The sequence below is a fragment of the Eublepharis macularius genome, chromosome 4, assembly GCF_028583425.1.
Source record: "Eublepharis macularius isolate TG4126 chromosome 4, MPM_Emac_v1.0, whole genome shotgun sequence".
Classification (NCBI taxonomy): Eukaryota; Metazoa; Chordata; class Lepidosauria; order Squamata; family Eublepharidae; genus Eublepharis; species Eublepharis macularius.
Genome location: NC_072793.1, coordinates 34121310 through 34136867, shown reverse-complemented (window position 1 = coordinate 34136867; position 15558 = coordinate 34121310). Strand labels below are relative to the sequence as shown.

General features: G+C 41.5%; 1 protein-coding gene across 2 annotated transcripts in view; it reads left to right on the top strand.

Moving 5' to 3' along the window:
- The first annotated feature begins 1073 nt into the window (after positions 1–1073).
- The window catches only part of PRPSAP1 (phosphoribosyl pyrophosphate synthetase associated protein 1), a 29072-nt gene continuing 14587 nt past the window's right edge, over positions 1074–15558 (top strand). The window contains exons 1-4 of one of the 2 annotated variants that reach the window (XM_054978461.1): positions 1074–1233; positions 2721–2832; positions 12819–12871; positions 15246–15312. In XM_054978461.1, the coding sequence (XP_054834436.1) occupies positions 2750–2832; positions 12819–12871; positions 15246–15312 (203 nt within the window). In that variant the 5' untranslated portion in view covers positions 1074–1233; positions 2721–2749. The other variant, XM_054978460.1, reaches the window with a different exon arrangement.

The window sequence follows — 15558 nt, the reverse complement described above, 5'->3', positions numbered from 1 at the left end:
TTGCTGTGATCTTAATCATCGGTTAAATTGTGATAAGAACTAACCGGAGATAAAGTAACAAGGACGATTTTTATGCCGCTTCACCAACAGGAAGAGTAACGATTTCTTCATCAACCTCGTTATGAAAATAATGGATTAAGAGCCCTTTCGACCCAGGGCCGGATCAAGGGTTACCGGCACCCGGGGCAACCCTAGTCTGACTGCGCGCGCTCTCTCTCCCGGCGCAGCGTGATGACGTCATTTTGACAACGTCATCACGCAGGGCAGCGGAGGCAGCGTGCGGGGCTGGGAAGCCGCCCGCTCCATTCGCCTCCCCGTAGGGCGCCCGCGCTGCCTTCGCCTGCCCCGCAGGACAGGGGGCAGCTGGCTTGCCGCGCGCCCCCTGTCCTGCGGGGCAGGCAAAGGGCAGCGAGGGGGGCTGCGAAGCCGCCCGCGCCATGCGCCTGCCCCGCAGGACAGGGGACGGCCGCCTGCCCCCTCTCCTGCGGGGCAGGCGAATGGCGTGGGTGGCCGCGCTGCCCTTTGCCTGCCCTCAGGGCAGTATGTGAGGGTAGACAGACAAAGGAGGCGCTAAGAGAAACCGTAGCCCCGCTTCTTTGCTCAGAAGAGATGCCATTGACTACTTTGTAAAGCAAGAAGAGGCGGCGGAGAAAACTGGCGTTGCATCATCCCGCATTACCTAAATCTCTGTATGGAATAGTGTGAAGAAATGTAGGATCTACCTAGGCTGCACACTGTAGTGAGGACCAAGTAGATTAATAGAATCATAGGGTTGGAAGGCACCTCTAGGGTCATCTAGTCCTCCCCCCCCCCCCGCGCACTGCAGGAAATTCACAACTATCTCCCCTACCCACACCACCAGCAGGCCGTTTTAAAGACGCCCGGCATTTTCATTATTGGCGCTTCTCCCCTATCTCTTTCCTATTCGGCAGCCTCGATTAATTCCCACCCCCCTCACACACCCGCTCCGCGGCCCCTCCTGCCCCGTTCCGCTGACTCCGCCCACTCCCTTTGAAGCCGGGTCAGAGTCATTCTAGAGCTTCCCACCTAACCGTTGGTTGGGCTTCCAAACAGCAGACATATTTGATCCGGGAAAAGAACCTTTCAAGGTCTTGAGGAAGAGGTGAAAGAAAAAGCCACCCGCTGACTGGCTTCAGAGTGGAAAACTCTCTCCCCCCAATAAAACTGGGACAGTCTCCTCGTTTGCTAGTGAAAAGGAGGGAGGGAAGAGCGGTGAGTACTGGGTGGCGGGCTTCCCCCCCTCACCGGCTGCCCTTACTTAACATGTCCGCGCGGCCGCTGACAAGAACCGCAATCTTAATTTTAAAAACCGAGGGACAGCGGCCACAAAATGGCCGCCGAGAGCAGAGGGGGGCGCTCTAGCAAGGCGTCTCTATGACCGCGAGCGAGCTGGCGGAGTTCAGTCTAGTTGAGTCGGGGGCTGAAGAGCGTCGGAGCCCCCAAAGCCAAAGTGAGGAGGCCGGGCCGGCGGCGCAGCCTCAGCGGGACGCCAGTGACAGAACTCGCGCGCCCCCTCGCCTGGGCCGCCTCCCTCAGCAGCAGTGGCTGGAACCGGCCTGCCTCTTTAGCGGGCTGCTCTTCCCCTTCCTCGCCTTCAGTCTCCCTCCCCCTGGACCTTCGCCCTGTGGCGCTTCTCTCTGCCGCGCCCATCACTCACTCGTTCCTCTCCCTTCGCGTCCCACCGCCCCTCCAGCTCGGCCTGTTGCTGCTGCATCTCCTCCCGTCCCTCACCTCTCTGCCGTCCCCTCTTCATTTCGCCCCCTGCCTCGGGCGCTCCTGTTTCCCCTTTAAGCCTCCCCCAGCCACCCCGTTCTCTCACTTGCACCCCCAGCCATCTGCATCTGGTCCTTAAGACCTCACCTCTAACCTCTCTCCCTGCAGTCCTCTGCCTGCCCCCCCCCTTAATCTGGGCATTCCCATTCAGTCTGCTCGTCTCCTGACACTTCTTTCACACACACACACACCGCCCCCCCCCCAGCTCGTCTCCAGTTTCTCAGTTTCGTTTCTCCTCTAACTGATCTCTTCTTCCCCAAGGCTGCTCCTTCCTTCCCTGCCTTCTCTGCCCTCCATACTCTTGTCTTAGCTTGCCTTTCCCCTTTCACCAATACATGGTGTTAATTCTGTGTCCTCAGAAGCGCTCGAGACCCCCCACCCCCGTGTCCGGAGAAGTCTTCTTTTTGAGTCTGTGGCCTCTTTTTTTGTCTTGTATGTAAACAAATTCCATTGCTCCTGCTTGGCTTCTTCCCCTCCTTCTCCTTTGTACTTGGTCTTAGAGGCATCCCTTCCCTTCTTTTTTATTTATTTTTTCCTGTCTAGAGACATCTTTATAAACTTCTAGGTTTCCTGGCTTCCCTTCTCCTCCTTATTTTGCTTTTGATCCTCACCACTCTCACAAAGCTGACTGTTTGCAAGGCTTTTGACCTCTTTAGACAAACAGACATATCTTCTTTCCCATAGGTGGCTTTTTCAGGGGACGCATAAAGCACTAACTTTGAGCTAACATTGGTGCTTCTGAGCGTCTGTTTTTGAAAGACCTTTTCTTGGCGTTGCTATAACAGTTGGGTTGGGGAAGTTCTTCCTGTGGTAAATTCCTTTCTCCCTCCATTCCGAAGTGGGTTTATAGTAGCTAGAGACGCTGAAGAGGAGGATGCCAAGGAAACTGCTGTTACCTTATAAATCTGTGTTTTCTCACTCTCGAGTTCCAAGGGGTTTGCATGATTCCTTAGCAATGAATGCAGCCAGAAGTGGCTACCGGGTCTTCTCAGCAAATTCTACATCAGCATGCACTGAACTGGCAAAGAAAATCACTGAGTGAGTCTCTTTTATTTTTTCAGCTTTGTGTTGTTGGTTCGGTAATCATAAGTTTATTAGGCTGATGTCCAGTCAGTTTCTTTAAGTGGTATGCAACTTGAAATATAAATCAAATTTGCTATATCAAGGTTTTTTTTTGCTTCAATAAATCAATTAACCTTGAGCTATTTGATTCAGTTCAGTGTAGTTTTAAGAATGCATGACTTACACAAGTAATATAGATCTAAGAAAAAGACTTTGTGTGTTAAAAATTAAAGTTGTTTGTAATTAAAACAATTTACTATTGTAGTCAATTGTTAAATTCACTAGGCTCCGTGTTTCAAATTAGATTTCACTAAGCTCTGAAAGGAAAATTGACATTCACAGTATTAGTGAAGCGAAAGGTTCCACACATTTTGGCACCCAAATTTATAGTTGCCACTTACTTTTCCTCTGATTTGGGGGTAGGTGTGGGAGTCTTCTCTGTGATGTTGGAAGCATTGTTTTGTTTTGGAATGCCTCCGGAGCACAGCAAGACGGCAGGGATACACTTGCACTCTGCCAATGGCCTTTAAGCCTAGTTCAAGAGAGAGAGGAGCCCCCTGTCCATCTCTCATTTTTGGCTGGGAGAACTGCTATAAACACGCTTGCCAAATGCTTCATGCAGATGGAAGTATTTGTGAAGTTTACATGAGCATTAGTTTTTAAAAAAGCATTCGTTAAAAAAAAAAGCAGAACAGTTATCTGGAAAATCCTTAATTTGTTGACCTGTCCTGTGAGCAACATATTGGTACTGATGTAGTGTAGGTTCACTTTTCCTAGTAATACTTTTCAAATAAGTATTCCCATGAAGTTCCCATGAAGCTACAAGTACTGGACACTATTCAAAAGAAGTGAATAGTCAGTTAAGTTTTCCAGTTTCTTCTTAAATGAAAAGCAGGCACAGGAGGTTCTGGATTTGGTCAGAAGGGTCACAGGTAATTTTCCTGATGCAAATTGCCTTCCCCACACTGCTATTCTAATTCTTTTCTTCTCTTCTGATGGTTGTCAAAGCAGCTTTTTGTGGTGGTTGGGATAAGTGATTCTGAAAGGGGGCGGAGGAGATGACCAGAAAGGAAAGGCTTAGTGGTCTCTCCCATTCTTTTGATGAACTCATAGTCTCCCAAAGCTGCAGATCATACAGAATAAAAATTATTGGAGTTGTTTGTACTTGACCACCATGTAATGTCTAGTTTGCCTCCAAGTAACACTATACATATATCACAGTAGCTGTGGGGGCAGAAGTAAATGTCCTTAAAAAGACATAAAATTAGATGGATTCTGGACTTGTAAACATTATGTTTTGTCACCATATTTATTACTGATAGGTTTAGAGTTGGAAAAGCTAGATATGTTCTCTAATCAAAGCAATTATCATTAAATTTGTTTACAAACACTTATATAAATATTTCCTACAATTGGCCATTCTAGGGAAGAACAGCATGTTCTTACAGAGCAAATAAAACGAGTATAATTGTTCTCTACATTTTTAAAATGGCAAAATGAATCAACACTTGTTTTGGTGGTCTTAGTGAAGCCTAAGGCCATAAAAGGTTAGTCTGGATTTGTTCTAGAAAAATGCAAAATAGTCTTACTCCATTCATCCCTAATTATATTTTTCCATAATGAAAAAGAACATACTTAGTATCACAAGTTGCTTGCTGCAGCATACAAGGTCTTATTTTTTGTTAGTTTTTATGACTCTGAATAAGAGGGGCAAGTGACCATCTACTTGCTATTTATTTGAAAGGCTGCTAACATTTGTCCGTCATACCTTGTTCTGCCAAATCGACAGAAAATCACATCCTCATGCCAGGTTCTCTCCTCAGTAACACTTGTGTTGTTTCATGATATTATGTGCTTTCCTGTCACTATCAGTGGCAACAGTGATGCAGGGTAGAGGAATTCATACTATCCGGACATCACACCATGTATTAAGTAGTGTATTTGATAACAGGGAGAGGGAGAAAGCTTACTGAAGGGGATTCTACATTCAGCAAAAGTCCTATATCTCCTGTATCATATGGCTGTGCCCATTGTCATTCATTTCACCAGATGACTCACTCCTTCACAGCTAGATGTCTATATTAAGGATTAATGGACCACAGTGTTCAAATACCTCATGGGGATCACTTTCTCCTCCCAGTCCAGGCTGTTGGGAGCACTCATGCATTTAGGATACCAATTGATGCTATCATCACAGCCAGCCTGCAATGTATGAGTGTATTTTGCAGCCCTGATGAAACCTCAGAAGCAGAAAGAAGGACTGTTAGGTGATAGAAAAACGGAGAAATTACAGTGAAAACAGTCACTGAAGCGGTTCTTGATTCAAAAAGCATTGAAGAGAGATTCGTGCTTGAATAAGTATTTTTGAGGCTTGAATCTGAAAAATTTTGTCAGGTGACAAAAGCTACCTAGAACTTGCTAAATTAAATACTAACACATCATCAGAGACAGATGGCTCTCCCTGCATGTTCTTCAGTTTGAAATAGCAGGCTTTCAACTAAAATATGTACCATTGCTAAAACCAGATTCCTTACTAAGAAGGTAGTCAAAATAATAGGGATGAAAAACAAATTCTGAAATCACAGACATGGTCAACCTAACTTCTGTGCCAGGTAAATTGGGATGTGGTGGGAGCTTTCAATAAGGGTTGAACAGCTAAGAAAAGGGGAAGACAAACCTTGCTAAATCAGGGTAACTTCTGCAGTCCAAAGTCCTGCTTTCTTTGATACTTTAAGGTTCTCTTCTCTTTATGCCAGTTTCATATTAACTGTTATCAAAATCAGACTTGAATGTTGTTTATATGGCCATAAGAGAGGTTAAAAATGGTAATTCTCAGATACTATGTGCTTAACCTGATGTAAAAAAAGTAGGTTAGGCTTTTGGGATGGATTGAATCAAAAAAGGAAGCAAGGCTGTCAGTGATAGGACATTTTGGAGGTTATTAATGCTTAGGATCGCCATAAGTCAGAAGGGACTAAACACACACAAAAGCCTCTGATGGGCAAGTCTCAAAGACAATTTACAGAAGTTCTGAATTAGTACACTCCATCTTCTGAGGGTTCCTTCCATGACTGGAGAGTTCCATCATCCTGTCCTACTACTGACCTTGTTTTTCCAGCCTGCTGAAGATGCATGACTGAAGGCTTCCCACTCAGTGTGGGAATTACCCACACTGCATCACCAGCATTACCCTGGACACAGAAGAAACGGCCATAATAGCCAAGCACTGGCTCATCCCTTTCTGCCCTCCCTTTCACAAATTACCAAAGTTCATACTGAGTTACAGAATGAGTATTGCTGACAGACAGCCGTCTAGCCTTTGCTTAAACCTCCCCCCAAAAAAGAGAGCCAACACTAAGTTGGACATGTCAAGATATAATGTGTGTCCTTGTATGCAAAAGGTGAGTGAATCTTAAAGCAGGTTTCTACATAGTCTACAGTGTCAGTTGTGGGAGCTTGTTGGAACAATGGGTCCCTTCCTCTCATTTATATAACTTTTAGTACAAACTCTGGCTTATATGCATAATGCCTACACAACCATGCCCTACTTGCCTTTAGTTTGACTGTTTTCCTAAATGTTGTTTAGGAGACCTCATAGCTGTCCTTTCAGTTTCAGTTTTCAGCTATCCTTTCAGTTTTTTTCAACTGCAACTTCATTTATTTGCTGCTTCAGAAGCCAAACAGTTCTTTGAGAGAGTGCTCCTTTGAAAGAAAACTTTCTACGATACTGATGCTAATACAGGGAAATCTTACGGCATAGATTAGAATCTAATAAGGAAGAGTGTCAGAAAAGTCATTCCTTGATCTAGTTTAGATACCATGGATTGTTGACAGACCACATATACAGTGTCTTTGAGTAAATTTGCCCTGCTCAGTGTTGGCTTTAGGAAAGACATTGGTTTCCAGTGTTGTTGTTTCCTGCCAGTATTTTATTTTTGTTTGGGGAACACTTGTTTGAGGTCTTTGTCAAAATGCAGATAAAATTATCTTGCAAAATGGTTAGTCTTCCCTTGCCTTTATAGCCTAACCAAAATTTTAGAAGCAGTAAACTCTGCAAGTGTAGACCTTTTCTAAAGACAGCACTCAGAAATAAGGGTCACTGAGTTCAGTGGATTTTACTCTCAGGTAAGGATGCATAGCATTGCAGCCTTAAATGGAGTTTCTTCTGCACTCAACATTAATAATTGACTTCTAGCTTCTGAGGAAGGTCTGATGGCATAAGGTAGTTTCATATGGTCATAATGTACACAGAGGGTTTTACTTACTGCTGGCTAATTAGAATCTGAATATTGTATCAGAATGGTTGTCCTTTGTCATAAATCTTTAAAGCAAATAAATTTGATTAATAAACTTATTATTAAACAAAGTTATATTCAGCCAATTCATATCTGAAAACACTTGCTGGTAAGTTAAGTATAGAAGTTGTTCGAAGCAAGTAGAAAAAAAGGGGGTATTCCATCCTGAACCTGGGATATTACCAGTTAGGCCTCATTGTGCTATCTTGATCTAGTAAACTAGCATGCTCCGGGTATGAATTTAGGATTGTAACCATTTGAAATGAACTTCACTCCTCAACTTGCTTTCTTCTTAACGACAATAATGGTTTTACTGGAATTCAACCCTGGATTGACTCCATATAGCTCAGGTATCTTGAAAAATGTTCCAAGTTGAAATTGATGTGATATAATCATTGTATCAGCTTTCTAAAGTACTCTTTGTTGAGATGCCATCGTAAGCATTTTGTTGAGAGGAAAAATACTCACTGTTGTACTCTGGGAGCGTGGAGTCTCAAGTGAATGGAGCCAGTCCAACTTGCAGTAGAGTTCTGTCGGTTGCAGTCCCCTAACCGAAGATTCGTTATATATGTTACACTAAGGTTTTATAGCTTTGTTAGTGTAGCATTTCAAACTTTATAACCTCTTCTATTTTTTACTACATTTGATCTCCCCTTTTGCTCAAAGGAGCATAGTATGATATACACATTTAGTTGGTCACTTCCTCTTCCGATATCCTCTCCATGATATGGATGTGCTGAGAGACGATGGGAAAGGTTTTTTTTCCTTTAATCATATAAATGTTATATTGTTCACATTTCTCTCAAATACTTCATAAGCACCTAGTTTGTTTACACATTGGTTTAGTAACTTCCATGGTGACTGTCACACAAGCTATGTATTTTTTTTCCTGATTAAAAAGCAGGGGAAATGTCTGCTCAACTATTTTATGTAAAGGAATTTTAAGATTTAAAAAAATCTCCTTCAGTCATTGTTATAGTAGTTGTGGAAATCTGATCTTAAATTTTTACGAAGCTCTTAGGCCAAACACTCCTTACTGAAATTTTTGTTAGCTGTTGCAGGATCTCTATTTAAAAATAAGTAAAGGTTTACAATACATTTTTATCCTAAGTACCACAGAAGAAAATTGTTTATAGTTCAAGATGCAGCCTCCATAATTGAGGACAAAAATACAATATAGAACTTCAGAGTATCTAATAATGTCTTTTAAAATGGACAATGCTCTTATTTATTTTCAGGTACTCAGTGATCCAGAGCTGCTCTTGTGCTCATTCAAATACTTTAACCTTAATTAATATTAATTTAATACCTTAATAATTATTCACTTCTTAAAACTTCAGTGCATGCACTTTTAGTAAAGAAAGAGGGAGTAGAGCACACAGAGCAAAACAGTACGAGAAGAGATTGTGAACTAGTTCTGAACTATTTCTGGCAGAGGCAGAGGCTTCTTAATTTCCTGGGGCTGGAGGGGGGCAGGCATGTAGACCAAACCACATGTACATGCCTGGTCGACCACTTTGGTTCAGGCTCGATGGTTCTCACAGGCCTAGTTCTGGCTACTTACACCTTCAGCCTGTTCCAAGCTAAGATATCTTTGGGTGGAAAGGAGTCTCGGCTCCAATTCCCTTCCCTTCCTTTCTCAGGCCTAGCAATGCTGATAGTGAAACGTGCCCTGATTGGCTGACAGTACTAGAAAAGATGGCTCCTCACTGCACTCTGAATCTCTGACACACTCTCACTTGGACCTGGTTTGACCATTCTGTTGCTACCTTTATTCCATCAGCATGTGAAAGACTTTGCTCTGTGTCACGCCTTGCAATGACCAGAGCTGCCTGGCATGGTTTTGGATTTTGTGAGTATGAGCAACCTGGAAGCTACTTCAGAGAAAAGCAAGCTTCATGTCTAGATAGATAGTTTTAGCCTGAAATTGATAAGTTATTTTATTGCCTTTTGCTTGTGCCTTATAGAGTGGTTCTTGCACCCTACACTCTCCTGAATTAATAAACAACAATTATATTTAAGCCTGTGTCTTGAGTTTGTGACCACTTGTATGCAAGTTCACCCAGTGAAATGAACCTAGAGCCTGGGAGAGTCTCAGACAAACTTGGATGGCCTCAACCCTCCAGAAGGGCTACCAGGGGTGCTCAGTGGCCGTGATCAGCACTTAGAAATGGTAGTCGAGGGTTAAACATAGAGATAGGGGGGCAAACCTGGAAAGAGAGTGGTGCCAAAGACCAAGATCCCAAAAGACAGCTCAAAAATAAATGATGTAAAGGATCTTTTACATAAATTAACTACAAATGTACCATATCTAACTAAGGTATTAATTTGAACAAGTGCAGTGTATATATCTGTCACTAGGATTATTCAGCGCCAAATGCATTTCTAGTAATTTGTGTTCTCTTGATGAGTTCATTAGCTATAATATTAAGATCCATCATATATCTAGAGCTACTTTTGCTAAAGTCAGAGAGATTGGGATTCTGCAGGAAGAGAAGAAGCATGTTATTTATCTAGGAAAGTCAAACCCAGGAGCGGATTAAGGTGTGAGGGACTAATGACAGAAGGGCTTAAGTGTGGTATACGAATTTGAGTATAACGGTTAGGGTGTTAGAATATGACCTGGAGACCCTGGTTCAAACCTTCAGTCTGTCAAGGAGCCTGCTGGGTCTTATAGGGTATAAGATCAAATGGAGGAGGAGGTATTATACACTTCCCTGAGCTACTTGGCGGTAGTGCAGGCTAGTGAGGTGCGTAATATTTATTGCTAAAAAATCAAAGTCACTCAAATTAAAATTAACAAATTTATTCAGATCAAAAAGAAAATCTTCAAACATATTACTTCAAACAAAAATCTTTTCGTTTCTAGAATAGACAGTATGTAAGGATGAACCTACTGTGCCTGGAGCTCTAAATAGTTCATTCAGGCCTCAGAGCCATCCTTGACACTCACTCTGCTGTGTACATTAGGTGTTGAAAGATGCACTATTAAAGGGCTTATACTTTACAATGCTTTATGAAGCCTGCCTGCACCACTTTTTAACAAGATTACTACCAACCTTCCAAGAGACTCTACACATGCATTCCCACTCCAGTCCTCGCAACAGCCTTGTGAAATAGGTTAGATGACCAGTGACTGGTTTATGGTCACCCACTGAGAGATTAGGAGTCAACGGCTAATCAGTCTTTGATCACCTGAACCTGCTGCCAGGCTGAGTCTGGCTCAGCTGCTGCTTTTTAAAAAGAACAACTCTCCAATCAACTGCTTGATAGCAACCCTGATTTTAGCATCTTATGGATAGCAAGATCAAAGATAGTTAAATTCTATATGATCATTAAATTTTGACTTACAAATGGTGAACCAAAACAAAACCTTACATAAAGGCTTCAGCAAGCACAGATTGCTGCAAGCAATTACTTAAAATTAGTCTACCGTTGTGCCACTTTATTGGACTTAGAAAAGGGGCAGTTTCTTGAGTATTTAGGAAATCAAGATCCCAGTCCATATAGTTGTAAGTGCAAACAGTTAAAAGTTAAAGAGCAAGTTCGAGTCCAGTTGCATCTTAGAGGCAAACTAGATTTCCAGGGTATGAACTTTGAGAGTCAAAGCTTCCTTTGTCAGTTCTGATGAAGGGAGCTTTAACTCTCAAAAACCCATACCGTGGAAATCTAGTTAGTCTCTAAGATGCAACTGGACTCAAATCTTGATCTTCTACTGCAGACCAACACAGCTACCCATCTGAAACTATCTTAAAAGTTAAAGAAACTTATCTTTCTGGGTTTTTTTTTCCTTTTCACTCTAGGGAAATAAGGGGCAAAGAGGGTAGGCTGAGATGATGGCATGAATCTGTTGCAGGGCCAGTAGTTGCAAGTGCTCAGTGGTGAGCATAGTTGATCAGTGGCTTCATATTTGCACAGTTAGGCGTAAGCCCCGTTAAATCCAGTGGGAGTTACTTGTGAGTAAATATGCATATGATCAGATTGGTTGTGCTCTCCAGTTTGGCATCATAGATGCAAACGCCATCTGTGGAAAGGTAAGAGCTTAGCAGATACTGTGGTGCTATGGGCTTTCTCAAGTGATCCATCAAACTAAAACAGTAAAACTGACACTCTTCCCTTTATTGCAGCAGGAGATCGTTAGTAAAGTGTGCAGTACCATAAAAGAAACAATTATTTCCTGCAGGGGCATTATTTAGGAGCCGGGGGGGGGGGCATTGCCTTCACCTGGAAATCTAGGTAGACTGAAGCCTCTCCTTCCCCCTCCCCAAATTTATGCCTGTGAATGGAAGACTCATGGCCTAACCAAGCTGTTTTTCCGTACTGATGGTGGCTCCTTTTACAACAAATTCTACTCGTACTCACATTAATACACTTGCAAACGTCACTTATGAATGCCCCTTTAAAATATGTAGAAGTAGAGACATTATCCTTTTCTAGTCACTCCTATGTGTTTTAAAGGATAGAGGGATTGAGAATACATGTAAAATTTTTCACAAAGTTATATATGTGTATTTGGGCTTGAATATTCCAACTGGTGTAGGAATCTTTACATGAGAAGGTACTCTGAAAGGAGTTTGTGAGTATGAACTACATGTGTAAGCAATGAGTCAGATTTCTTCCTTGTCTGGATTATTGTTCTTTACTGTCAGGAGGACTGGAAACCAGTTTGCACAAACTCTGCTACTTGGAGTAAAGCTAACAGTTCAAAGGGCTGTTATAAAAGTGTTTCTGTGGGTACTAAGCAAAATGTTGGATGAGTTACTTTTACTGAAATTTTGTTAATGGAAGCATTGGGAAGCTTCTGGATTGTGTCTAATTCACTCACTGTTCTACCTTGTTCCAGGTCAGCTGATACTTAAACAAAAGGGTTTGTGGAAATACAGAAAGGCTGTATCTCTCTGGAAATTTTAGGTCAATGTATCCTGTAAAGACTGAAAAAACAAAGTTAATGCAGTTTAAAATTACTGCTTTCTGATGTAAATGTCAAAATTAACTAAATGAAATAGCTTTTTGTTTACTGCAGGAGTTTTAGTCTTGAAACATGCTATTTATGTTTGAACCAAATCACTGATAATAAGATTTTTTTAGAAGTTTAGGGAGTTCTTCAGAGTGGTGTGATACATTAAAATTAATTATTTATTTATTAATAAATTAAAATTAAATTAATTGCCTATCACGAAGTTGTTTTGAGAATGCTTCCTGAATTTTTCTTTAAATTCTACTTAGGAAGTTAATCATTTTGTAAAGTCAGAGTAGGTTCTTTAAGACTTAGAATTGTTCCCGTATTTTGGAGGTAGGGTCTTCCCAACACACTTCATGTTTAAGGTATAGCTGCAGCAAACGTGATTGCCACATAAAATATACAATAACTTGTTGTTTTGTTGGGTAACATTCAATTTCATTAAGTATTTTTTATCATTTAAAATAAGTTGTACCCTGCAGAGATGCAGTGGTTTGATAAGGCATGAAAGTATGATACAGAACAATGCTATTAATACCATATAGTATCATAGCTGACCTCCATTTGTCATCAAAGCTTGTCTTTTAGTGCTTCAATTTGTTGATACTGTTCACATCTAGATTTTGCATGATGTGAGCCATTCTATACAAGTCAACAACTATTGCCTGAGTATCTGAATTGCATCTTGCTTTCTCTCTTTTCTTCAGGCGTCTTGGTGCTGAACTGGGAAAATCTGTGGTATATCAGGAAACAAATGGAGGTAAGTCAGGGTTAGAGCCTGTGCAAAATTATTTTCCTGGGTTGTACTGAGAAATTCACAAAAAGGAGACCTGTTGACCATGTCAGTCTAATACTTGTGAATAGGTAACAGCTATTTAGCTTTTCCAGGTGGAAAAGTATCCATTTCTGAAGCTGGTCAATAGTTGCAATGGAAAATTAAGGTAGGTATGTTAAAAATCAGGACAGGAGTTAGAAAATCAAATATAGGCTTCTCTCAGTGACACCTGGAAAGTGAGACAAGCAGATTCAATCTGGGTTTTCATCTCTGTGACAATATAGACTTCTTATGCCATTCTAGCTTTGTAAAAATCTGTTGGATTGTTGCTGCAAGGCTTCAGCTGTGGTGCGCATTGGTTTGTTAAATTAGACCTACCTTGATTGCCTGGCTTGAGTTGTACAAACCAAAGTCTGCTTCATGGATTACGTTATGAAAATGTGTGCTTTTCCAAGAAGCTGTTGCCTACTGTAAATGACGGCCCTACCCAAACGAAACGGAAATTCAAAAAATTCAAAAAGGACCTATCTTGAGATCCATTTCAGAGGATGCTCTGTAGACAAGCTCTAACTATTTCAGTCCTGGAACATTGTGAGATTTATGTATATCATATAACTAATAGCTTGTTTATTTGGTAAAGCAGCAGCCCAACATTTTGCTGTCCAGGGAGGCAGTGTCATCTCTTATAATCCTGAACTGTAATGTAATTATGTTATGATGGGACAGGGGTTCTTAAGAGCTCATGACTTTCGCTCTGACTTGTGTTGCCATTTCATTGATTCTGTATAGTCACTAATCAGAACTTTGTTGCTGGACCAAACCAAGGTCCATCCAGTCCTGCATTTTGTTTTCAGCAGCTGCCAAGTACCTCTTTTCCATACAGCTGATATTATCCTGAAACAATGTAAAACCCTGCAACAGTAAAGATAGTGTACCTGCTTTTTAAAATAATAGTGACTGCCTCCAACCTAGCTGGCCGCAAGTATAAAGATGCCTATCCGTAAATCTGGGTATTGAATTAAACTTGGGGATAAATCCTTATTTGCAGCATCATAATTAACTGTAGCCACATGAAACACATATTGTTTAATTTAAGAAATGAAGATTCAGTGTCTGAAAAATCAGTTGTTTTTGTTTATATATTTATATCCTGCTTTTCTCTCCAGTGGGGATTGAAAGCTTACAACATCATTCCCCCTTCTTCCGTTTTATCCTCACAACAATAACCTTGTGTGAGGTTGGTTAGGCTGAGCTTGTGAAACTGGCCCAAAGTCATCCAGTGAGCTTCCATAGCAAAGTGGGGGTTCAGACTTGGATCTCTAGATTCTAGTCTGACACTCTGATCACTGTACCACACTTTTCCAATTCTGAACTTTCCTTTTTATTTCCATGGCCTTCAGAGGATTGAAGATTTTCATGGACTGAAACAAGTTTGGTGTAGTGGTTAAGAGCGTGGGACTTTAATTTGGAGAACTGGGTTTGATTCCCCGCTCCTCCGCTTGAAGCCAGCTGGGTGACCTTGGGTCAGTCACAGCTCTTCCAGAGCCATCTCAGCCGCATCCACCTCACAGTGTGATTGTTGTTGTGGGGATAATCATAACGTACTTTGTAAACCACTCTGTGTTAAGTTGTCCTGAAGGGCGGTATATAAATCAAATGTTATTATATTATTATTTTTCCTCTCCTCTTTCACATGCTAATTTGTTTCTTGATTTGGGGTGTATATTTCTGAATATAAGAGTTTCTTTTACATGCTGGAGGGAGCGGAGGAATCTGAAGAAGCCAAGAGGCTTTAGGAGTTGTACATATGTACACTATGTAGTAATTACATTATGCTATGTTCTGAAATCTTGCCTTTCAAAAGCATTTCGCTTATTCTCAAAATATTTCAGAAGTTCTTCTAGTTTTTCTACTGAAATCTTTTTTTAAAAATCGGGGATATGTGGTTTCCTGGGCCCTCACACCTTTTTTAGGAAGCACCAGCTGCCGCTGTCTGAAGATGCATGTAAGCCACAGGCGTCTACCATCAGGTCACTGATGTAATACGTAATCTGCTCCTTTCTCTGCCACTGTCTTGCTTATTATTCCCTTCTGGCCAACTAGAATATTTAAACACCAAATTTCTCACGCTTCTGTGGTGGTACTGAAAGTACAGAAGAAAAAGCAAAGATCGGGCAGACTCTTCAACCCTGAAGGCCTGTTGCCTCAGACATCCATATAGAAGGCGTCAATGATACTTTAATCCGTGAACACGTTCCTTTTCAGACAGTAATACTAGGCTTATTTGGAGGTGCAGGTGGAGCTGGGCTAACACAAGCAATGTGAGTCTAAGTTTAAATCTCTCTCTCTCCCCCTTCAGAAACAAGGGTTGAAATAAAAGAATCTGTCCGAGGCCAGGATGTTTTCATTATTCAGACAATCCCGAGGTAAATTTTTGTATTGATTTATTATTATTTAAAATACCAGGTTCTTGGTATGCAAAATCTCCTGCCAAGTGAATTTTTTTTCCTGGAGCATTTCCGTTTACTAATGTGAGTATTTGTCTGCCCGCCCTGCTATGAATTTGTCATCCATTATTAGGGGAACGTGTAGTGTTAATTAGTTGATAATGCCTGTTAATCTCTTGCACCAACTGGGGGGGCTGTTAATCAGACAGCTAATGTGGCACCAAA